This window comes from Cotesia glomerata, linkage group LG1, assembly GCF_020080835.1.
Source record: "Cotesia glomerata isolate CgM1 linkage group LG1, MPM_Cglom_v2.3, whole genome shotgun sequence".
NCBI lineage: Eukaryota > Metazoa > Arthropoda > Insecta > Hymenoptera > Braconidae > Cotesia > Cotesia glomerata.
In genome coordinates this window covers 22,326,994-22,353,469 of record NC_058158.1, presented here as the reverse complement: position 1 = coordinate 22,353,469, position 26,476 = coordinate 22,326,994, and the positions used below count along the sequence as shown (strand labels likewise).

At 34.8% G+C, this 26,476-nt stretch overlaps 2 protein-coding genes across 5 annotated transcripts in view; one reads left to right on the top strand and one right to left on the bottom strand.

Moving 5' to 3' along the window:
• Nucleotides 1–1,171: 1,171 nt before the first annotated feature.
• Nucleotides 1,172–26,476, top strand: LOC123270578 (anamorsin homolog). 3 transcript variants are annotated; one of them, XM_044736711.1, is made up of 6 exons: nucleotides 1,172–1,302; nucleotides 1,505–1,609; nucleotides 1,828–2,144; nucleotides 23,245–23,386; nucleotides 23,688–23,800; nucleotides 26,266–26,476. In XM_044736711.1, exons 1-6 carry the CDS (start codon nucleotides 1,296–1,298, stop codon nucleotides 26,377–26,379), a joined length of 798 nt encoding a protein of 265 aa, XP_044592646.1. In that variant the 5' UTR covers nucleotides 1,172–1,295; the 3' UTR covers nucleotides 26,380–26,476. The 3 variants fall into 3 exon arrangements, with proteins under 3 accessions (XP_044592646.1, XP_044592654.1, XP_044592641.1); XM_044736706.1 differs by lacking the exon at nucleotides 1,172–1,302 and having other exon boundaries at nucleotides 1,352–1,609; XM_044736719.1 differs by lacking the exons at nucleotides 1,172–1,302; nucleotides 26,266–26,476 and having other exon boundaries at nucleotides 1,344–1,609; nucleotides 23,245–23,453; nucleotides 23,688–23,776.
• LOC123270530 (zinc finger protein chinmo) overlaps nucleotides 2,144–26,476 on the bottom strand; it is a 157,778-nt gene continuing 133,445 nt past the window's right edge. Inside the window, exons 7-8 of one of the 2 annotated variants that reach the window (XM_044736670.1) lie at nucleotides 23,493–23,594; nucleotides 2,144–2,360 (exon numbers count right to left, since the gene is read on the bottom strand). In XM_044736670.1, coding sequence (XP_044592605.1) covers nucleotides 2,302–2,360; nucleotides 23,493–23,594 — 161 coding nt within the window. In that variant the 3' untranslated portion in view covers nucleotides 2,144–2,301. The remainder of the gene's footprint in view (nucleotides 2,361–23,492; nucleotides 23,595–26,476) is intronic. The other variant, XM_044736677.1, reaches the window with a different exon arrangement.

The following is a 26,476-nucleotide window of genomic DNA, read 5'->3' as shown; positions in this document are numbered from 1 at the left end:
GCCGCGTAATCCATCAAATCGACATCTTCTATATCATCGGATATAACAAATACATCACTGATTAGAAATTACACTTTATATATATTTATTCTATTTTTTCATTAATAATTATTTATAAATACAGTTAAGGTGCGATTTCACGATGACGCTTGACGCCAGCTTCGAGCGTCGAATTCGATCACACTGTATAATTTCGATCAAAGCGCCATCTAGATAAAGAGCAGTGATAAAGCTGAAAATTCTGAGCTTTATTTGATTGACGCTTATGTACTATTTAATTAAATTAAAAATATTATTTATTGTTTATGAAACATTGATTTATACGATGAGGTACCTAGTTGGCTTTATTTGTCCCATTGATATCTGTCATAAATACAGTCGCTAAAGCAGCATGTTTTTATTTTTAACAGTGAATGCATTTGAATATTGCATGTAGCTGGTTAGCGGAAGTTTTAAATCATTTTTGTTGCTGATTGATGTGCCAGCCAGCCAGTTAAAGCTGATCCAGAAGCATAAGCGAGGCTCCGATTTTTCTGAGCAGTTTGCTGCTTGACGCCAAAGCTTGACGAGATGGTAGCCTGATCAAATTTGACGCTCGAAGCTGGCGTCAAGCGTCAAATTTGATCACACTGTATAATTTCGATTAGAGTGCCATCTAGATAAAAAGCAGCGTCAAACTTTTAGCGTCAAGCGTCATTTTGACGAAATAAACGACCCTAGTTTTACAAGTAAGAAAAATCGAAAGTTTACTTATCAGCCTATGTTATACCCTAACCTATTTGGATCAACAATAACAACAACAACAACAACAACACATAATTTTTATGACAAATCAATCACAACAAAAAAAATGATTTTAAAAATTTCCGCTAATAACTTTTTTCAATTTTCACATGCGGTATTTTTTTATTAAATTTTTTTCATAATAATTTCACTGTTATAAAATTCTAAAAAAATTTATAACATTTGTCAACTTTAGTGTCATAATTTAATGAATATTGGAATATTTATTAATATTTTTATAGATATCAATAGGTTAGAATAAAGAATAGCTATAGATTTTACCTCATCGAAATCCATTATATTTTTTTTATTTTAATGTTTCATAAACAATAAATAATATTTTTAATTTAATTAAATAGTACATAAGCGTCAATTAAATAAAGCTCAGAATTTTCAGCTTTATCACTGCTCTTTATCTAGATGGCGCTTTGATCGAAATTATACAGTGTGATCGAATTCGACGCTCGAAGCTGGCGTCAAGCGTCATCGTGAAATCGCACCTTAATAAAACAATGCAAGGTATATTTATTTAAGTGTGTCTAAATATTATTTTTTTGGTAGATAAAGTCAGCCCTACTCAAAAGTTAGTAAACCTGAACGCAGCCAATAAGTAGAAGGAAAGTGACAAGCCGTTGTACGAATATAATTATACGGATCTTTCTTTTTAAATAAGCCATCATGTTTTTACTCAAACCAAACACTAAGATTCTGATTATTGTAGATTTTAATAAAATCAATGAAGCAAATGATTTTGTCCAAGAAATAACTCAAACTACAAATTTTTCTACTAAAATCACGGTTACTCATCCGACAGAAGTACAAAAAGGTACGTACTTACAATCAAAAGTATTTTTGTTCATCTATAAAAGTAGAATTTTTTATCATTTCTGTTGTTTATCATTATTATTGTTGTTGAAGGTTTTTTTTAAGCATAATACAATTTCAACAATGTTTAAAAAAATCTAATTTTATGATGAAGTTTAGTAGTATAAAAATGAATAACTAGATTGTATTATTTATGTAAATAATATCATTTTTTTTTAGTGCTCAGCGGTTGTGAAAACTCTGAATATGATTTAATATTGTCATTTACCTCAGAGCTGACTTCTTTAAATAAATTGTTACTAGTTCTAAAACCTGGTTGCCCAATTTTATTACATAAACTGGTAGATCCTCTGCAGATAGACAAAATCGAAGAACTATGTGCTGATAAAATTACTAAACTGAAACTTAGTGGTTTTCGTTTCAAGGAAATTGTTACCTCCGATTTCACTTCTAAATGGGAACTTTCAAAAGTTTTTTCAACTTTTAACGAAAGTTTTAAAATTTGTCAAGTTATTGGTGAAAAACCATCTTATGAGGTAAAGTATCGATTACATTAATTCATTTTCAAGATTAAAATGTATAAAATAATTTTTCCTAGATCCATACAGGTTTATAATCTCAAATGAATTATTTTCAAATTTTGTGATTACAAGTCTTCGATACTTATAACAAATACCTAAAATATTTGTATCATTAAAATTGTCTAATTGAACAATCGATCTCTTCGTTCTGACTGTTGGTTGTATAATGTTCTGAAATAGAAGAACTTATTTTATATGGTTTGGTCCATAATGAAAATATAGTATATTATGGCACGCCGTTTTACTTTTTAAAGCTTAAAATTTTTTATAGTACACGGTGACTTAAAACCACATTTAAGTTATCTTCACACGGGACTTGACTAGCGAATTATTGAATTGTGTACCTTACTTAATTCACGCTTTTACTTATTTCACGAACAGTTTATAGACAATAATAAACTTAGAAAAGATATTTTTATACATCAAAATATAAAAAAAAAGAAAAAATATTATGTAATTATCTAAAAAAGCACAAGAAAACAATAAAATAGGAATAATAAATTTTCATATTTATGGTTAACTTGAGCTGTCAAAAAAATATAAACATATATACTGATTGAAATTAGCGCTTAATAAATTAGTCCAAATACCGAAGTATATATTTTTTATCTAAAGTTATAAAGTTGAAAATATTCTGTAACATTGAAACAATTTAATTAGTTATTTATTGTAGCATTATAAAATACATCAATAATAAACACAGAACAATTATCGTATAAATAAAATTAATATTAATAACATTAATTAGAATACTTGAAATTATAATGAGAACATTAAAATAATATAACAAGAGATGTATAAAAATACTTGATGAACAATTATTTAAATTTTTATACAATTTTAGACTGAGCTGCATTTTTCACAGTACAATAATTAAAAATACAATTACTATTATTTCCATGAAAAGTAATTGTACAATTATTAAAAACATAAGGTGGTTTTGTATCCATGTTCGCTGAATCCTCAACGTACAAACCAACAACTGGATCGTAGAAAATTTCTTCAAAGCGAATCTCCTTGCGCATTTGGTCCTTTTGAAATAAATCTTGAGGTTGAGACTTTAATTTTTGTCCTAAGGTGTCTTCATTTTCTGCATTTGATGAACTTGAACATGGACGAGTAGATGGAGTTTGTTCCGATACTGTTGTAATTTCTGGATTCGTCACTGAGCTAGAAGTAGGAATTGGATGATTGACTCGGTTATTTAATTTAATTCCATCGCTAATCTGCTCACAAATTTTTTTTTTATTATTTAAAGAGTCAGCAACGTATCCAAAAGCAACTCCACTAGATTTCCATCCACTATGTCTTTGGAGCGTAGTTAAATCTGCACCAGCATCAACTAATAACGTCGCAGAAGTTCTGCGGAAGGCTCGACCGGTAAACCCTTCAGGATTCGGCAAGTTTAGATAGGCAGCTATTTCTTTTGCTATTTTAGGGATTTTATTAACTCCAATTGGTTGGTTGACACATTTACTATTTGTATATTTTAAGAAGAATCTTTTAGTTGTATTTACTTTTGGTCTGCATTGCATATACTTTATACAAATATTATAAAACTCTCCTGTTATCGTGAATGACCTTGGTACATTATTTTTAGTTTCATCAATTTTAATATACAGCACAGAATCATCCAAATTCTTAACATCATCGACCGTTAAGTTTATAAATTCTGCTCGTCTGAGTGCACCAGCTATTCCAAAAGTTAAAACTGTCTGAAATATATAATAACAAATAAATCATTAAAATTAATCAGTGAATCGGTAATTTAAAAGACGAGTCTTACTTACCTTGTAGCCTAAATAAACTTCATCGGGTGCTTCATTTAAAAACTTATTCACATTTTCTTTAGAAAAAACTAGGGATTTTTTTGATCGATGTCCTGTAGATTTTTTTTTAGAAACAACGTTAACCGTTTATACTGCCCGATATCTATTTTATTTAATGTATTTATAGTACATTTTAACATAGAATAAGTAGCCCATAAACTAGATGGTGCATAGCTTTCCGACAGATGAGCAAAATAGGCTAATAAAACGTCCTCACAAAACGAATTAGTTTTTCCTTTACACCACTTTTTAAACAAATTGTAACGTGCCACATAAAGTCTTTTAGATTTTGCAGGCAACAAATCTAATGTTACATTTTTAGCGATTTCTCTAATATCGTTTGAAACAATATCACCACCATCGTCGTTTGATTCACTTTCCGAGCTGCTCATTGTACTCAATAGTTATTACATGAATTTAAATTAATATTTTAATGCATTAAAAAAGATAAAAATGATAAACTTAAACATAAATATTATGACAGCTATAGACAGTCGTCTTTGGTCAATCGTTAACAGAAAGAGAAAAAAAAAAAAAGAAAGACAAAGCGTTACTGCTTTGCTTGCTCTGACATTATTTTTGTCTTTATAATTAATAAATTTTTAATTAATTTGAAGTTTTTTGATTTAAAGAGTGAATTTAGGTCACTTGTACTGTAAAATAGTGTACGTTACGCGGGACTTAAGTAGCCGATTATTGAACTTTGTGAACTTAATGCACTCGCTTCGCTCGTGCATTAACTTCACACGGTTCAATAATCGGCTACTTAAGTCCCTAATATCGTAATGTACTATTTTACAATTTTTCTGACATGTTTGTTAGGCAGAAATCAATTTTTATTTGGAATTTTTAGCTGTATGCATATTTGCCGATGTCATACATGTGATAGTAAATTTTGTTTACATTGTTGAGTACAGATAAAAATTTTTAGTCATCTTAGAAATTATGGTACAAGAAAGCAAACGCATTTTTATTATTTAATACTAAATATGTTCTATGAAAAATTTTCTGAATTTTATTGAAGCTTAATTTTCATTAAGCTGATAAAATTAATTCAGTCCCTAAAAATATAATATACAAATATTAATCATCATTGAATATGATATAAATTTATTAAACTTATGTTTCAATTTTATATTGTATCAAAAAAAGTAACGATGATCTTTAAAGTCTCAAAAAAATCACTATTGGATAACAAGTTATCCTATTTTCATGTAATTTGTTATCATTTAAATTTTAATTGATCAATTGATATTTTGTTGATAATGATAATTATGAATTTTGAGATTATGTTAACATGTATATGGAGCATTTAAATATTATTATTCAATAATTCTCTATCTAAATAATTACATACCAGAATAATGATTTATGTAATAAATAACTTGTACAGTTACTTTGAGCAGTAATGTTTTTAGTTCAAATGCTTTCAGTTACATTAATTATTCTTATTAATAAGGGATCTAGAAATTTATGAATTAAAAATTTCACAATAATTAGTGCGATGACGGAAAAAATACTTCATCATTGGAAATTTATGTAAGCAAAACAACAGAATAGTAAATCATGGAAATCAATTGAATTTTATTTAAACTATCAAAAAATATTACACAATAATTAAGTCGATCTGTAAGTTAGCAATTAAAATGATCAATATTGAGAATATTAATTATAAGTCTGAATTGAAATGATCAATATTGATAATTTTAATTCCAAATTCGAATTAAAATTATCAATATTGATAATTTTAATTTCAAATTCGAAATAAAATTATCAATATTGATAATTTTAATTCCGAGTCTGGAATTCTAATTCCGAGTCTGGAATTTTAATTCGAATTTGGATATTCGAATTCTATATGCTGATGGAATTAACATTATCAAAAGTGAAATAAAAATAGATTTCAAAAAAATAATCTCAAATAAAAATTACGTCAAACATAATTCAAAAACAGTAAAAATATTAATTGTAATTTAAACCTTAGGTAAAAAATTTTAAGCTTTAAAAAGTAAAACGGCGTGCCATAAAATCGCGCGATTTTATCGTCTCATTCAAAAGTAGTGTTATTGGTAAATGTAAATTTCAAGACAGCACCTCGTGGTCGAAAACAGTACTACTCAAATCAGGTCATGTATTCTTATGGCGGTGACGTATTTGCCACCTGGCGTTGAAAAATTTAACTACTTAAACCAGGTTTTGGTAATAGGCCTTTTTACACGGTGCCATTTACCAATACTCAGCAAGTTTACTAGATGCGTTATAACGACGACACCTCGTGGACTGGTGGGCTGTTTATTGTCACACAAGATTTGTTTATTAGTTTAAATTTAAAATATTTCAATAAATGTTTTTTAATAAATAAATCCCTAGTTAATATTGATAACATTTTATCTCAACTTAAATTTGTCGTTCGTTATAAATTAATCAAGAAAATTGCATATACACTCACTCGCATTAATGCTGGACCCCCCCCCAGCAAAATTTTTTTAACTTTCCGCTAAGAAAATTGAAAATTTTCAAAAGTTGGAAAGTTATTGATTTTACCTCGTTTTTCGAAAATCGAGTTTTCAACGGATGTTGACGTTTTGAGGTTCTAGGAAGCCTCCCCGAATGTTTCCGCGGTGATGTCCGTATATCTGTATGTATGTATGTATGTATGTATGTATGTATGTATGTATGTATGTATGTGTGTGTGTGTGCGTGTGTGCGTGTGCGTGTGCGCGCGTGTGTGTGTGTGTGTGTGTGTAAACCTCTGTGTGTGTGTAAATCTCATAACTTTTGAACGGCTCGACCGATTTTATCGCGGTTAGTGCCATTCGAAAGGGTTTGACCAAACTTAGACTTTGAATATAATTTGGACCGATTCAAACCAGTAGATTTTGAGAAATCTCAAAAAAACTACAAAAAAAATAGGGAAACGGTTGACCCTAAAGACCATCCCTGCAACTACCCGCTAACTCCATATCTAAACGCTCAACATTTCCCTTATTTTGTTTTTGAGCTCTTCGAGCTCTAAAGTACAATTGATGTGTTATTTTGAGTTCTCCGAGCTCAAAGAGATAGCTTCTTTATGCTTTTGAGTTCTCAAAAGTCTGATAGAAGTTTGATAAAATACTTTTTTTGAATTTTCAAACCGCGATAACTTTTAATGAATGAACCGATTTTTACGTGGTTGGTGGCATTCGACACAGTTTTTGAAACCTCATAACGGATTTTTAAGTTTAAATCGATCAATTCAAAGTAATTCCAAAAAACACTTTTTTTGAAATTTTTCGTTTTCGATAACCCTCGAACCAATCAACCGATTTTGACGGGACTGGTGGCAATTGACGGGGTTTTTCAAACTTAAAAGCGGAATAGTTTTTGAAATTGATCGGTGCAACCGTTTAAAAGTTATTACACACACACACACACACACACACACACACACACACACACACACACACACACACACACACTCGGGGCAGAAGAGATACTGCTACCGGGCGCGTCTCCCCGAGCGGATGGGAGAACGCTCGCTGTCCTTGGATGACACTTAATCTCTTAGTTGATGAGGTACAGCGGGTAGGAGCCAAGCAAAATAACCAAACAAAATAAGCTCCCGTGGACAAAACTCCCCTTTAAATGGGTTGGTCACACTAACTGACCTAACAAGACGATCGTTCTCTGCTGTGACCCACTGGGAGTGACCGGAACCTGTATCGTAGTTTCCGACGATGCAGGCCACGGCTGATGTGAGCTTGCTCTGCCGAGGTGTAAGTTGCAGCAGTGGATCAGGAGCCAGCCACTTCGGGCCTTGATCAGGAAGTACGCAGTGAGTGTTAGAGATCGGAATCTTCACCGCTCCGAGCGAGTCTAGTCCGTACGTGTATTCCGGGACTGGCTAAGTGTCGGCTAGGCCTCAGGGAACTGGGGTAGGAGTACTATCTCCGAGGGTACACCCGTTCTTAGTTATGACAACCCGCTCCACTCCGTACGATGCGCTGGTAAATCAAAAAAGTATGAGTAACCTACAGGAAACAAACAAGAGTGGAAACGGGCTACATGCCCAACAAGCAGCGATTGACGCAAGCGCTGAAATGAAGCGCTCGCAAGCGCTCAAACGCCTTGAAAGCTGATTAGTGAGCTGAATGATTTCGTCCAACCAAAGGTCAACATTCACAAAGAGATAAAATCCAAGATGACCGGTGTAACTAACGCCCTTCAAAGGTTTGAGAAGCTAGACGAGGAGTGGCGCTCATCATTGCAGCGCATATCCCATGCTACACCGGAGAAGGCCTGTCAGGCTGTCGCCGTGACTGACGAAGCAATGGACACCGGAGCTGAAGGTGACGGTGAATCAGTCGCGGAAGACAAAAGTGAAGCCAGCAGCAAGTCAGGTAAGAGAAAAGACCGACCTTCTCCTGACCCAACAATCAATCGAGTCGTGAAGAAAAAGGATATGAAGAAAAGCCCTCCACAAGGAGAGGCAGTGCAGACCAGAGAACAACCGAAGGCGCTTGATTGGAAAAAGTACAGTCTAGGAGCGAAAAGAAGAAAGAAAGGAAGAAAGAGCAACTCCTGAAGCAGTTGTCTGAGAAGTCACCACCTGAGCCTAAGCGGAAAAACCGCTAAAATTCACCAGAGCGGACGCATTAATAATTCGGCCTGTTGAAAAGGCGAACTATGCTGAGATACTGCGCCGAATAAAGAAGGAAGTCCCTAATGAGCAAGTCTGCGATACGGTTGATAAGATCCGCAAGACCAGAGACGGAGACATGCTCATCGAGCTCTCTAGAAAGAGCACTGACAAAGGACAAGCTCTGCAAAAGACGATCCAGAGTATCCTGAAAGAGGAGGCCAAAGTCATCAGTAAGGGCCCACAGGAGCAATTAGAAATCCGGGACATCGATGACACAACAACTAAAGATGACATCCGGGCGGCGTTACAGGAAGTAGCTGGAGATAGCTTTGAGATACCGGAAGGAGCTATCAAAATCAGACCAGCCTACAGAGGTATCCAAACTGCGCTAGTAACACTACCAATAACAACAGCGCAGACAGTACTGGGAGAAAGGGGCAAGATCAAGATCGGCTGGTCGAACTGCCGGGTTAGAGTTGTGAAAAGACCACAAGCATGCTTCAAATGCTGGCACTATGGACACGTTGCTGCCCAGTGTAGAAGCGGAATAGATCGATCAAAGCTCTGTCTTAAGTGCGGACAAACTGACCATCTAGTAGCTAAATGCCCTAATGAAGCAAAGTGTATGTTATGTGATGAAAAACCCGGCTCAACAGATACTGCCCACCGGGCTGGTTCTAGTAAATGCCCAGTTTTCCAAGAAGCTCTCCAGAAGACAACAAATAAACGAGCATGAAAATATTACAGCCAAACATTAATCATTGTGAGGCTGCACATGACTTGCTTCTGCAGACAGTGCGTGAACTAGGGCCTGACCTTGTACTAATAGCTGAGCCATATAAATGCCTTAAAGGCAAATTATGGGAAACGGACACGACCACTAGGGCCGTCATTTGGTCCTGTGGCAAGCTCCCATTCCAGAGCGTAGTTAATAATTGCAATGCCGGCTTTGTAGCAGTATCAGTAGATGGCGTTCGCTTCTATAGCTGCTACGCACCACCTAGCCTCTCTATTGTTGACTTCACTAACTTTCTGGATCGACTGACAGAGGACGCGAAGCAGCATCATCCAGTCGCGATAGCCGGCGACTTTAACTCCTGGGCAGTAGACTGGGGTAGCAAGCTAACAAACGCACGAGGTAAAGCGTTACTTGAGGCTTTTACTGCATTAGACGTAGTCTTACTCAACAGTGGTGACACACCAACCTACACCAAAGGAGACGCAAGTTCCATCGTAGACCTCACGTTCGTCAGTAGCAGCCTCGCGAGAGGTAACCTCAACTGGAAGGTGCTGGATATCTACACTGCCAGTGACCACAACGCGATTCTCTGGGAGATATCAAATGACCAGGATACTAGAGGAACTAGTAGGTTACCTAACCACATTCGGTGGAGAGTACAATCTTTCGACGTGGGTACGCTGACGACTGCTTTGGATAATGGCCCGATCACCGCTGGATGCGCAGAAGATCAGACTAAAGAACTTATGAAAAGAGTGACCGAAGCTTGTGACGCCAGTATGCCACGAAAACGAGGCATAAATAGAAGACCCGCGGTGCACTGGTGGAACGATCACATCAGCGCTCTTCGTAAAGAATGCCTCAGGAAAAGAAGAATATCACAGCGTGGCTTCCGTCGACCTAACCTTGCAGAACTGGTGGCAGAGTATAAAAAGGCCCGTCGGGAACTAAACAAAGCCATCAAGGATAATAAAAGACGCTGTTGGAAAGAACTCGTCGAAGAAGTGGAGAAGGACCCATGGGGCAAACCGTACAAGGTGGTCACGGCCCACCTGAAATACCAGCCAATGCCGTCGCCTACGTGTCCGCGGCTCCTAGAGAGGATTGTTACTGTGCTGTTTCCTCAACAACCGGTATTCACCGGCCAGTTAAGGCAGCTAAACCCTGAAGACATTCCATCTGTCACGGAAGAAGAACTAATGGAGGCTTGTAACCGCGTAGGGAATAACAAAGCGCCGGGACTAGACGGAATCCCTAATATTGCCTTGAAAACAGCCATAAAGGCAGCACCAACGTTATTCTTGAAAGTTTACAATACGTGCCTCAAGGAAGGGACATTTCCTCGGAAATGGAAACAACAACGACTGGTTCTACTCCCTAAAGGCCAAAAGCAACCAGAAGAGCCGTCATCTTACCGTCCACTTTGTATGCTGGATACAGCCGGTAAGATATTCGAACGCATAATTCATCAAAGAATAGAAGCAGTTGCAGATCCACTCCTGGCAAACAACCAGTATGGATTCCGAAAAGGACGATCAACCCTGGACGCGATCAATCTGGTTGTTACTACGGCCCAGGAGGCAATTGCAGGAACCAGATGGAAGGGTGGTACGAAGAAGTACTGCCTGGTGGCGACGTTAGACATCAAAAACGCCTTCAACTCTGCTAACTGGGACTGCATTATGCAAGCTCTTCAAGAGAAGAACGTGCCAGGATACCTAAGTAAAATAGTAGCTAGCTACTTCACGGATAGAGTCCTCAGATATGACACAAAGGACGGTCCGAAAGAGTACGAAATCACCGGAGGTGTTCCGCAGGGCTCTGTTCTTGGCCCACTGCTGTGGAATATCATGTATGACGGGCTTCTAAGGCTAAAGATCCCAAGAAATATTAAACTTGTAGCGTATGCGGACGACGTGGCCGTAGTGATTGTCGCTAAACACCTGGACGAGATTCACCACATGTTTGATCTAGCATTCCAGCAAGTAAACCAGTGGATGGACACAATGAATCTTCAACTGGCGAAACATAAGACTGAGGCAGTGCTTATTACCAGCAGGAAAGTGTTAGAGACCATCAATCTTAGAGTCGGCGAACAAGAAATCACATCACAACCTTATATCCGATATTTGGGAGTGATGCTTGATGCCCGTCTCAACTTTAAACAGCAAGTGGAACACGTCAGTGCCAAAGCGTCAGTAGTAAGGGCAAGCCTCGCACGATTGATGCCTAACGTCGGAGGCCCAAAGCAGAGCAGGAGACTATTGTTGGCAACTGTAGTCACATCAGTGCTTACGTACGGAATATCCATTTGGGCCGATGCGCTAGAATTACAAGAAGCATGGAGAAAGGCTGGACCAGTATATCGCCTGAGTGCCCTAAGAGTAGCTTGCGCCTTCCGCACAATATCTGAGGAAGCAGTGTGCGTAATTTCTGGAACTCTACCTCTCAGAGTCCTAGCTGAAGAAAGAAGGAACCTTTACCAACGAAAGAGGTCAACAACACTGAGCGCAGAAGAACTCAGAACGGAACAAAGACAGCACAGCATCGCACGATGGCAATCTCAGTGGGATGCCGCAGAGAAGGGTAGATGGACGCATCGTCTCATACCAAAGATCGACATTTGGCTGAACCGGAAACACGGAGAGGTCAACTACTACCTAACGCAGATGTTGTCAGGACATGGCTGTTTTCGGGCTTATCTTCACCGCTTTAGGCATGACGATTCTCCGGAGTGCCCGTCCTGCCCTGGAGTCACTGAAGATGCGGAGCACGTTTTTTTCGAGTGCTCGCGTTTTAATCCACAACGTGAGGAGCTGGAGAGGATCTTGAAGAGGAGAAGTCAACCAGAGTCAGTCGTAAAAGCAATGCTGTCTTCAGAAGCTGCCTGGAATGCAACGAACACTTTTGCCACAGAAGTGCTTACAGAGCTGCGTTCCATCGAGAGAAAAAGAGCAAAAGACAGAATCTAGAAGGAAGAAATAACATCTTAGCCACCAGAAGGAAGAGCGGCAGCTAATTCCTCCCCCCGCGAAGAAATGCCTTACGGCGGTACCATGGGGGATCAGAGGATAGAAGAGAAAGGGGTTTAGGGTTTAGTGGGTAGGGGCGTTAGTGTCGAATTAGTATGACGCTGCGTCGAGTCGCCACATATCCAGGCCAAACAGCTATGCCTAGAATCCGTAAAAAGGATTCCCCCCCCTACAAACAAACACACACGCACGCACGCACACACACAGCTATCAAGGATAGTAAGAGACAATGCTGGAAAGAGCTCATCAACGAGGTGGATAAAGACGTGTGGGGTAGGCCTTATAAGGTGGTTATGATCCACCTAAAAAAACAACAAATGCCATCACCTACGTGTCCTGAACTTCTCCAGAAAATCGTCACTGCACTATTCCCACAGCAACGCAACTTCGATTACCAGTTCGCGCCAGGCGAACTGGATGACACTCCACCTGTCACTGAAGAAGAACTGCTGGAGGCCTGTAACCGTGTAGGGAATAATAAAGCGCCGGAATTGGACGGAATCCCTAATATAGCCTTGAAAACCATCATAAAGGCAGCTCCAACATTATTCCTAGACGTTTATAATTCATGCCTTAAGGAGGGGACTTTCCCGCATAAGTGGAAACAGCAACGATTGGTACTGTTACCTAAAGGGAAGAAACCACCGGATGAACCGTCATCTTACCGCCCACTTTGCATGCTAGATACAGCGGGTAAGATATTTGAACGCATAATTCACCAGAGAATTGAAGCAGTAGTCGACCCACTCCTGGCAGACAATCAGTATGGATTCCGGAAAGGACGATCAACCCTGGACGCAATCAAACTGGTTGTTGATACGGCCAAGGAAGCAATCGCAGGAACCAGATGGAAGGGTGGAACGAAAGAGTATTGCCTGGTGGCGACCCTAGACATCAGAAACGCATTGAACTCCGCCAATTGGGAATGCATCATGCAGGCCCTCCAAGAGAAGAATGTACCAGAATACCTTCTTAAGATCGTAACAAGCTACTTTGAAAATAGGGTCTTGAAGTATGACACGAAGAACGGTCCGAGGGAGTATGATATTACTGGAGGTGTACCACAAGGTTCAGTCCTAGGCCCGCTCATGTGGAATATTATGTATGACGGTCTATTAAGACTAACTCTGCCAAGAAACGTCAAACTCGTAGCATATGCAGATGACGTAGCCGTAGTGATTGTTGCCAAACACCTTGACGAGATAAACCATATGTTCGATCTCACTTTTGAGCGCGTTGACCGGTGGATGGACGCAGTGAACCTGCAACTGGCGCAATACAAGACTGAGGCAGTGCTTATTACCAGCAGAAAAGTGGTAGAGATCATTAAGCTGACAGTCGGCGAACAAGAAATCACATCACAACCTTATATCCGATATTTGGGAGTGATGCTTGATGCCCGACTCAACTTCAAGCAGCAAGTGGAACATATCAGTGCCAAAGCGTCAGTAGTGAGGGCTAGTCTCGCACGACTGATGCCGAACGTCGGAGGCCCAAAACAGAGTAGGAGGCTATTATTGTCATCAGTAGTCATATCGGTGCTCACTTACGGAATATCCATTTGAGCCGACGCATTAAAGACGCAAGAATCATGGAGAAAGGCTGGACCAGTATATCGACTGAGTGCCCTACGAGTAGCTAGTGCCTTTCGCACTATATCAGAAGAAGCAGTGTGCGTCATTGCTGGAACCCTACCTCTTAGAGTTCTAGCAGAGGAAAGGCGGACCCTTTACCAACGAAAAAGGTCAACTGCACTGAGCCCTGAAGAACTTAGAATTGAAGAACGGCAGAAGAGCATAGGCCGATGGCAACTACAATGGGATGCTGCAGAGAAGGGTAGGTGGACGCACCGTCTCATACCTCGGATCGACATTTGGCTTAACCGGAATCACGGTGAGGTCAATTACTATCTTACGCAGATGTTGTCGGGACATGGGTGTTTTCGAGAGTATCTACACCGCTTTAAGCACGATGACTCTTCGGAGTGCCCGTCCTGCCCAGGAGCTGCTGAAGACGCGGAGCACGTCTTCTTTGTATGTCCTCGTTTCGATCCACAGCGTGAAGAACTGGAGAGGATCCTGAACCAGAGAATGCAACCAGATTCACTAGTAGAAGCAATGTTGTCATCAGAAGCTGCCTGGAACGCTACCAACACGTTTGCAACCGAAGTCCTTAAAGACTTGCGTTCCACCGAAAGAAAAAGAGCAAATAGCAGAAGATAGAAGGAAGGTAGTTAACACCTTGGCCGCCAGAAGGAAGAGCAGTAGCTAGATCCTCCCTTCACGAAGTAATGCCTGACGGCGGTTTCCATGAGGGATTAGAGGAAAGAAGGAAAAGGGGTTTAGGGTTTAGTGGGTAGGGGCGTTAGTGTCGAGTTTTAGTATGACGCTGCGTCGAGTCGCCACATATCCAGGCCAAACAGCTATGCCTAGAATCCGTAAAAAGGATTCCCCCCCCTAAAAAAAAAAAAAAAAAAAAAAAAAAAACACACGCACACACACACACACAGCCGCACGGACACCATCGCAGGAATAGTCAGGGAAACTTCCTGTGACCTTCAAACGTCGAGATCTGATGAAAACTCGATTTTTGCAAAACGGGGTGAAAACAATAACTTCCCGATTTTTGAAAATCTTCGATTTTCTTAGCGGGAAGTTAAAAATAGTCGGTTTTTTTGCGTCACCCTAGTGTCTGTATGTATGTATGTATGGGTGTGTGTGTGTATGGATGTATGTAAACCTCTCATAACTTTTGAATGGCTTGACCGATTTTATCGCGGTTGGTGCCATTCGAAAGGGCTTGGCTGAACTTGGATTTTGAATATAATTTGGACTGATTCGGACGGGAAGATTTTTAGAAATCACAAAAAGCTAAGAAAAAATTTTTTTTAAATGTGGTTTTTTCGGAATAACTTTTAAACGGCTTTACTGATCGATTCTAAAAACTATTTAGCCCTGTACATCAAAAAACCACGTCGATCGCCGCCAGTCCGGTCAAAATCGGTTCATTCGTTCGCGAGTTATCGTTGACGAAAGAAAACCGAAAAAAGTGTTTCTTCGGAATTACTCCGAAATTTTTCGTTTTATCAAGCTAAACTTGAAGATCCTTTATGAAGCTTAAAAGACTGCGTCGAATGCCACCAACCGCGTGAAAATCGGTTCATTCATTCAAAAGTTATTGCAGTTTAAAAATTAAAAAAATAGTGTTTTATTAAACTTCTATTAGACTTTTGAGCTCAAAGAGCTCAAAAAAATAAAAAAAACTGTTCCTTTGAGCTCGGGGAGCTCAAAATAACACAAAAATTACATTTTTGAGCTCGAAGAGCTCAAAAACATCATAAATGCAATTTTAAGCGCTTAGGTATGAAATGAGCGGGAAGTTACAGAGATGGCCTTCAGGGTCAACCGTTTTTCTAATTTTTAACTTCCCGCTAAGAAAATTGAAATTTTTCAAAAATCGGGAAGTTATTGTTTTACCCCGTTTTTCGAAAAAAAAGTTTTCATCAGATCTCGACGTTTTGAGGTCCTAGGAAGCTTCCCTGACTATTCCCGCGATGGTGTCCGTGCGGCTGTATGTATGTGGGTGTGTGTATATATAGATATATATATATATATGTAAGGGGGGCGTCCATTAATTACGTGAGGTGTTCTAGGGGGGGAGTGGATCAAGCTAAATCTTACCAAATCTCACTTAGGGGGGAGGGGGAATCTTAACAAATATCACGTAATTTTTTCTCTAGCAGAAAACAGTGTAAAATTGCGTGAAAAAGTATTTCTATAATAAAATATGGCCAAATTTGACACACAAGTGTTTGTCGTATTCGTCTGAACCCTGCAGAGCAGCAAAGTAGCGCTCGATTGTTTAATTTGATTATTGATCGATAGGATTCACTAATTTTTTAGGTAGATTTCTTTAGAAATCTATCAGTAGTAGCCGGTCTCATGTCGTAATTTTAATAAAATTTTATCATAATATGTTTAATTATCTTCAATTTAAGCTATTGTTCGTCGACTTTTAATACTTTTTTCAATTTATTTCGTAGTTGAGAAAATTCAAAAAAAATCAAGAATAAATTAAATTTTAGCTTTTATCATCAAATGACTTTTATCTGTAAAAAATCCTATTTTTTAGGTAGATGTCTTTGGATAACTATTTGTTATAGTCGATCTCATGTCGTTATTTGCAAAAATATAATAAAAAATAAATTTCAGGACATTACGGCCTTTTAATAACGTGTTTTTTTCAATATTCAAACAAGAAATCTACCTATCCATGTCGGGTGTAGCCGAATGGCGCTTTTTTTTCTCAATAATCCAACACGTTTACAGCTAAAACATAAATTTTGAAGAATCGCGTGAGATTAGGGCAGGGGGGAGGGAGTTGGGGAAAATCTTACAAAATCTCATCAAGGGGGGAGGCGGGGCCAAAAAATTCTCAAAAATGCCTCACGTAATTTATGGACGCCCCCCAAACCTCTTATAACTTTTGAGCGGCTCGGCCGATCGGATCGAAATAGGTGGCGATCCAAAGAGTATCATTGCCATTAAATTTCTTGAAAATTTGAATCGATTCGGTTCGCTAGATTTTGTAAAATCTCAAAAATAAAATTTTCAAAAAATCGTTTTCTTGGAATAACTTCTAAACGGCTTGACCGATCAATTCCAAAAACTAATCAGCTTTTAAGTTTAAAAAACGACGTCGATTGCCACTAGTCCTATCCCAGATACATCAAAATCGGTTGATTCGTTTGAGAGTTATCGAAAACGAAAAATTTCGAAAAAAGTGTTTTTATCACATAACATTGAGATTTCTTTTTGGATTATTTTTGACGAAATGGAATAATTATTAGAGCCCAAAAAATCACGTCGATCGCTTCCAAGAACGTGAAAATTGGTTGATTGATTCGTGAGTTATCGTTGTCGAAAAAATTCGGAAAAAGTGAATTTTCCAAATTTCTCTAAGATTTTCGGTTCGATAAGTTTGTGTTCAAAAGTATATCATAGATTCTGAAAGAGTGCGTGGAATACTGCCAACCGTGTGAAAATCGATTCATTCATTTAGAAATTATTGCAGTTTGAAAATTCCAAAAATAGTGTTCTATGAAACTTCTATCAGACTTTTGAGCTGGGAGAGCTCAAAAGCATACACAAGCTATTTCTTTGAGCTCGGAGAGCTCAAAATAACACACAATTTGTATTTTTGAGCTCGAAGAGCTCAGAAACGTCATAAATGCAATTTCAAGCGTTTAGGTATGGAATTGGCGGGAAGTTGCAGGGATGGCCTTTAGGGTCAACCGTTTTCCAGAAATTTCCAGATTTTTTTTTTTTCGTTTTACTCTTAATTTGCTCGGCTCGTCAGTAAATTCGAATGAAAAGAATGACAAAAAAAAATTCAAAAATGAAAATAAAAAATTTTTTTTTTAATTTTTGAATTTTTTTGTATGTCGTTTTTTTCGTTTAAATTTACTGATGAGCCGAGGCGAATTGAGAGTAAAACGAAAAAAAAAATCAATTTTTTATTTTTCTAAAGATTGCGGCACGTTAATGGATAAAATCTTATTTCTTTTATTTTTTCAAAAGTTAAAATACTCGGGGCGGAAAACTACGCAATGGATTGATCTAAAAACTTACAGGGTTTTCAGGGGTACATTGTTGTATAAAAATTCTTGCAATGTCTAGCTTCCCCGTCGATATTTATTAAGATACAGTTGATCAACCAAAATAAGAGAAATTTTTTTCAACTTTTTTTCAAACCGGTAGGGTAAATGTACCAGTAGTTGACCGATTAAAGATTTTTGGCATTTCAATTGATCGTAACTTAATTATTATACGCTAAAAAAAAAAAAATTTTAAGTTTATTTAAACTTTAAATATTCAAGTTTTTGATATGTGATGTTATTTATTCGAATTATTCATAAAATTACATATAAATTCACATTTAAATGCAGGTAAGATAAAAACACCAGTAGTTTTGACCGGCTTGATCCAGTAAATTGACGATTTATTAACTGTTAATAAATATTCATTAATGTTTAATGAATATTTGTTAACTATCAACAAATATTTATTTAAAATCAAAAGCAAAAATAGCAATTTTCTTTTGACACTTTTTATAACCATACAGTTGGAATACATGATAATAATTCAATTCACTAAATAAATTAACGTTTTTAATATTTTCAAATATAACAGATAATTATGAGCTGTGATACAATTTGGTATGTTACAGTAAACGTTATTATAAAATAATATAATTAATGTAAATAATTTGTAAAGATGATTTTTGTATACAAGCAATCTTCATAACATATGCCATTGCAAGCGAAACACGAATTCACTCAACAAAATATTTATTAACTGTTAATAAATATTGGTTAAATATAAATAAATACTTATTAACTATTAATAAATGTACTCTTTCCTCCTAAATAAATTAAATTATTAATAGCTAATAAATCCTTCTATCAGTGTACAAATTTAAACTTGACTCAATAATCATCTTATTTGAAACAAATTAAACAACAAGCATAAATACTTCTTTATTACTAATAATTTAATAATTATAAATTATTTTAAATAACAACACTTATGTAAACATGAAATTATCACGTAAACATATTAATATTTTTATTTTATATAGGTTAGAAACTTACAACTGTGCATGCGGTCAACTACTGGTATTTTGAAAAATAGCAGGTTCTAATAGATGACCGAAGTCATTTATTGATGGTACAACGGTGTTTCATTGTGCCAGTGTCTGACCGGTTGTTGAATTGGTATTTATTTGATTGTTTTTGTCAAATCTTATTAAAAGATTTATTAAGAAACTATTAAAGACTACTTCAGAATTTAATTTGGCAAGATTAACCTAATAGAAACTTTTTTGTTGACTAAAACATGTAGTCGCCTCTCGGATACTCTACTATCGTAATTGACCGATTTTAGTCAGATCATGCGGTGAAAAATTTTCATGAATTATTTTCGATGTTCTAAAAATTAAATAATATTTGGAATACCTATTCATTGTAATGATTATAAGTTCAACAATGGTTAAAAATAAATTTCAGGGTCATAAAAAATGTAGTTAATAATAATTTTTGGACTTTTTTATGAAAGCGGTCAACTACTGGTGCCCGGTCAACTACTGGAACATTTACCCTATCATACATCGATAAGATTTTTTTTTCTGAAATTTTTTTATATAATTTTATTGAAAATTTCTTCCGATTCCCAAAACTGTCCGTTTTTTTGCTGTACGATTATTGGTTGCAGAGATATTCATGGTTAAAGACATAAACGTCCTTTTTAGTCTAATCTCGAATATCTCCGCAACAAATGGTCGTATCAAGCTAAATATATATCTTAGGACTTGAAAACGTCGGGATCTATTGAAACCTCGATTTTTGCAAAACGAAGTAAAACCAATAACTTACTGATTTTTCGAAAATAATTGATTTTCTTAACGGAAAATTAAATAGAATAGATTTTTGAAAAAAAAAAATTAGGATAACGGTTGACCCTAAGGCCATCGCTGCAACTTCCCGCTCATTTTGTACTTGAGCGCTCAAAACTACACATTACATTTTTGAGCTCTTCAAGCTTAAAAATATTATTTTTGTATCAATTTGAGCTCTTCGAGCTCAAAACTCTAATAGCAGTTTAATAAAACACAATTTTTTGAATTTTCAAACGGCAATAACTTTTTAATTAATAAACCGATTTTCACGCAGTTGGCGGCATTCGACGCAGTTTTTAAATCCCCATAAAGAATTTTCAAGTTTAAATCGATCGAGGAATGAATTTCAAAGTAATTCTGAAAAAACACTTTTTTCGGTTTTCTTTCGAAAACGACAACTCACGAACGAATCAACTGATTTTGACCAGGCTTGCGGTGATCGACGTGGTTTTTTGATCTTAAGAGCTGACTAAATTTTGAAATTGATCGGTGAAGCCATTTAAAAGTAATTCCAAAAAAACCTCATTTCAAAAAATATTTTTTTGCAGTTTTTTTGAGATTTCTCAAAATCTACTGGTTCGAATCGGTCCAAATAGTATTCAAAATCTAAGTTTGGCCAAGCCCTTTCGAATGCTGCCAACCGCGATGAAATCTATGAGAGATTTACATGCGACATATATGAGAGATATACATATATGAGAGATTTACATGCGACCCACACACACACACAAACACACACGCACACACATACATACATACAGACATACGGACATCATCGCGGAAACATTCAGGAAGCTTCCTAGGACCTCAAAAAGTCGAAATCTGGTGAAAACTCGATTTTAGAAAAACGGGGTGAAACCAATAACTTCCCAACTTTTGAAAATTTTCAATTTTTTTTAGCGGAAAGTTAAAAATCTTTGCTGTACATGCTTTTTTAAAGTTACTAGATTATTATGGAATTCGAATTTTTCGATTTCGCGCCATGACACGACTAATCAAATACTACTGTACCATATAGGCCACGTACATAATGCTCAGAATCTTGTCTATACATAAATACACATGTGTGTAAATACATATGTGTGTAAATATACATGTATGTAAATACACTTGTGTGTAAATACACATGTGTGTATGTCTGTACATAAATACACATGTGTGTATAAACGTTTTGTGCGTTTTGCAAAACGTAACCATAATACAACTGGGCTGCACTGCTTTTTAAAACAAATAAGATAACTGAGATGTCACTACTGGGATAGTACTCAATACCCAAGGCCAATTTTCCTTTTTTGAATGAGACCAATGAAATTCCGCCATTTTGTATTGGCTGCATTGAAAATATTTAGTGATAATTTTAATTCCAAATCTGAATTAAAATTATCAATATTGATAATTTTAATTCGAAGTCTGAATTAAAATTATCAATATTGATAATTTCAATTCGAAGTCTGAATTAAAATTATCAATATTGATAATTTTAATTCAGACTTGGAATTAATATTATCAATATTGATAATTTTAATTTCAAATTTGAATTAAAATTATCAATATCGATAATTTTAATTCATGAAATCATTCGTTACTGTCCGTAAAAATAATTTTATGAATTATCCATTAATTCAAACTGTCAAAATAATTCCTTAATTATTTTGTTATAGTGTACTTGCTGAATTTTTATGATGATAGAACATCATGAATAAATATGAAATTAAGCTCATGATTTATAAAAATTGATTCATATTTTATAATGAAATAAAGTTTTCCCTGGTAATTTATTTTTTATTTTTCGTTGCTTATTTAATAATGCGAAAAAAAATTACTAGATACAGAAATTTAATGGTCAATTATATGAATTTTTTAGAACTTTGGATGTCTTCAAAAATATCATTAAAAAATTTTTCAACAATAAGTTATAATTCTTTAGAATCAGTTAAAAATTTAAGGAATTAGCATTATGTACATAATTGAAAAGCCATTAATTTTTTATATCATTAAATTATTTAGCTATTATTGGACGATACTTGAAATAATAAAATCGTCATATTATTTCACTTCCTACAAAAAAAAAAAAAAAAAAAAATTCGATGCAGCATCAATAATATTCGCCAATTGGAAATTGTACATTCTAATTAAATACTCAACGTATATATTACACATAAATCAAAATAATTATTTCTTTTCTTATGAAATAACTAATTATATGTTAAAGAATAAAAATGGACACAATTTTCAATATGTATACATAGTTTGTAAATATTTTACTTACGCACAATTTTTAATAAAGTAAAAAAATACGATGTTATAATATCTTGGTACTATTTGTAATAGAATTGTTATAATTATTATGGAATTGGTCTTTTCGATGAATTATTATGACAACTAGTTTTTTATGAGTTTAAAAAGTAAAACGGCGTGCCATAGTATATCGTAAATTAATTATCATCAAAGTGATTATCTTTTATTTATTAATCGTCTTTATTCTATCTTTAAATTTATAAGTTATACGTTTCTGATAATTTTGAAAAAAGTGAGTGCTATGATAAATTCAAAAATTCATATCTTCAGATTGATTTTTTAATCAATTTTGTCATTTAGATGAATTTACCCTAATAAAAAAAAGTATTGAGACAAAGAAAAAAGTATTGAAAAGTATTGGATTGACTAGAAAACCAATACTTTTCAATACTTTTTTCTTTGTCTCAATACATTTTTTTATTCAGAGTATGAACGTTGAATCGTATCTAAACGATTCAACGTATCTAAATAATTATCGTGTCATATAACTTAACAATAGTAAACATGTTTTATGGCTAAACAACCCGATGTGTAGTTGAAAATCAAAAAATAAAGAAAAAAATTTTTTTTTTATATAATTTTCAACAACTACATAGTAAGACAAAAAAAATGATCTCCATAATGATTTAATTATATTAAATTAGTTTTAAACTATCAATTTTCAAACGTACTAGAACATTAATTTCGTTTAATGCAGATCTTATAAACTTTTAAAAATAGATGACTAAAAATTTACAAACAAGTTTCTTTCAACATCTCTAAAAATATGTTGAGGGTGAGTCGTAGTAAATGCTTTTTTTCGAAAACTTTATTCTTTTGATTTCAAAATTTTCTCCAGAAGTAATTAGGAAAATAAAATTTTTGAAAACAAAATTACTACGGCCCAGTCTTAGAAAACTAACTAAACACAATAGTATGAATTTTAAAATTAAATGATATGAAATGGAATAATCAATTTATAATATTACAAGTTAATAATTTTTAGTCTAAGAATCGAGTATTTTGGACTTTCCAATTATTTATAAAAAAACTTTATTTCTTATACATTTTATCCAAAATAGTTCAATTTATTTTTTATTAGATTGGGTCATCAGTAGCTTTTCAACCTACAAAAAGTCTGACTTCTGTTTGGAAATTGGAAAATATTGATGATGACATCATAGATGAGGATGATATTTTGGATGATGAGGATAAAGCAAAACCAGATTCCAGTTCCTTAAAGGGTATAACAAATATTGTATCTCAACTTCTGAGTGATTATCAGTGTTTTTTTGCCAACTGTCCAACACTGTTAGTATTAAATTTTGTTTGAAAAAGTTATTAGCATACCAATGAATACATTCACGAACACTCCGGTTGAAAACAGCGGACAGTTTTTGAGTTGGATTTCAGGATAAACCATGTATTTGATTTTTGTATAAATAAGATAACCTGAAAAGACAGAAATTTACAATAATCATTCAGTTGATTTTTTTAATGTAGCAATGTAATAAAGAATTCTGATATTAATTTAAATGATTTCAGTGTGTGGCACAACGGGCAAACGCAAGGCATGTAAGGACTGTACATGTGGTTTGGCTCAAGAATTAAGTGAAGCTAAACTTGATTTGAAAGATCAAAAGTCATCATGTGGAAATGTAAGTACACAGATAAATTATTAAGCTAAAAACGGGAAGATTACGATTCGTACGGCGCCAATAGGCCAATCGGCGTCGTGTTGCGCCCTTTTAACATGGTTAGAATGTGTTTTTATGTGGTTTTTTGCGACTTTTAAGTACTGATATCTCGCAAACTAAGCGAGATATTGAAAAATTGTATTCTTTCTTTTCGTTTTCTTTCGTTGAGATCTATAAGAATCCGCTTTCAAATCGTGGCGCCGTACGAATCGTAATCTCCCCAAAAACAAAACTAATTCATATAAATTTTATTTCAATATGTCCGTAAATTTATTGTGACAAACTGATTAAAAAAACCACAACTCTATTATTATTCATTTGATTATAAAATAATAAAATGTGTGCTCTCGAAGCTAAAAAATTTACATTTTGGGCTGCCATATATAAAAAAAAATATATAAACAGAGTTAGTGAAGACCTGATTCTTCTATCGGAGCGTGCTAGATGGCGTTAGCAAAGATTTCCATTCTATCCGCGGGAATTTGAAAAATTTTTAAACAACAGGAGCGCTCAATGCATGCACATTTGGATTTTCCAAACTTTATTTTCAAAAATATCGATAAAATATTTCTTGGAAAAATTTCTAAGTTTTTTCAATATCTCAAGTCTTCCGCCGTAAGGACTCTTCAAACACTCGTGACTACATACATAGCTTGCTTTCATGTATTCTTTCTTTGAATAACCGCAAAATTTATTAACGACTATAAATTTAAATAGCGCGCCTTAATTTCGACTAATAAGGAATCAGGTCCCATTTTTTTGCGAGTTTCGACTATTGACTAATTTCACACTCTCATGTATTTTTATTGTAGGGATAACTTATTGTTTCGTCTGCGAAGATGTATCAACTGTATAAATTTAATAACTCGTGTTATTAAATTTACTGTTACGAGTTGTCTAAAAATATTTACATTATTAAAGTAGTACGGTTATGAAAGCAATATTTTAAGAAATCCTCGAAACTTTGAATATAAGTCATTAAATGCATAATACATATGCTGTCAAAATTTGAAGACGATTTACCGTACCTAACTTGAGATTGCAGTTGAAAATGATATTTTTTGTATATGTAACATAAGAGAAGCGTGGGAAAATGACAGTATTTTTAATTTTTTCCATCGAAGGAATTTCACCACTATCGAAAAACTAGTAGATTGAAGAATATGATACTTCGAATAATTGAAAACAAATGAAAATTATTTACCGCGTAATTTTCGAGATTAATTAAAATAAATTTCACTTTTAGAGGATTATTTTTAGAAGAGGGGGTACGAAAAACAGCCGCTAGTCACTGAAACGTAGTGTGTGTGTATATGTATCCCATAATCCTATAATAAAATTGAGATGAAATGTATGTGAAACTAATCTATTCGTGATGTGTTTGGTCGAATATATCATGTACATGAAAATATATGCAAACTCTACAGTCAAGGCGCGCGCGAATTTGAATTCTAGTCCACTCTTATAATTTAGATGAAAAATATGAAAATATATCATATCATGTAAGCAAACTATTCGTAACGTGATTGGTCGAATATTCGTAAGCATGAAAATATATGCAAACTCTATAGTCAGGCGCGCGCAAATTTAAATTCTAGTGGACAATATAGTAGTCGACGAGTCCAGTAACGTTAAAAAAACTTAACCTACAACCTTAGCTCTGTCGATACGTATAATATGGATAGGGAGCCAAAGTTTTTTTATCTATACTGTCGCGGAGGTACTACCTTAATTATTGCTTTATATTTATTTCTTGTGCTAATATTGTGATAATATGTTTCAATTCAAGCAGTATATCGATACTGTCAATCTAATATGTCGTATACCACATTTAGAAAATTTTACAGCAGACGGTAAAACAGTTTATTTTTAATATTGATTAAATGGGATTCGACGGATGAAAGAAGTTATTAAATTATTTGACCTTTGAATTTTTAAGAAGACTTGCTTAATTTTATGATTCTATTTTTCAAAAAAAGTCAATTTGTCAAATTTTGTGGGATATGACGTATTAGAATGGCAGTATCGATATTTGTTTTTGACATAAATGTAAAAAGATTTGGATAATCTGTCGCTTCATTTCTTTTTAATGTCTACCACTCATACTTAAGGGTAAGTCGTAGTAAATGTAATTTCAAAAATTTTACTTTTCCAACTATTTTTTGAAAAAATTAAAAGTTTGGGTATCAAGAAGCTTCCACAAAAATTAGTCATTTGTTCTTTTTCGTAAATTTTATTTTACTTAATTCCAAAATTCATTTGTGTCGTGATTAAAAAATAAAATTTCTGAAAATCCATTTACTACGATCTAGTTTTGAATACTTACTAATAGTAATATCAGTAACTTTTCGAGTATTTATATTTCTCACCTTTTGGATCCAGTGATAATTAAATTAACTTGTTATATTAATCTCATTATTTTGCAGTGTTATCTTGGTGATGCTTTTCGTTGTGGCAGCTGTCCTTATCTCGGAATGCCAGCCTTCAAAACAGGTGAAAAAGTCCTTATACAAGAAACTCAACTAATTAGTGATAACTAAATTATTTTTTTATTTGTACTTCTTTATTTAAATATGGTTAACTATTATGAAAATGTAAAAAAATTATTAATAAACTATTGTTCATAACTAACGTTGA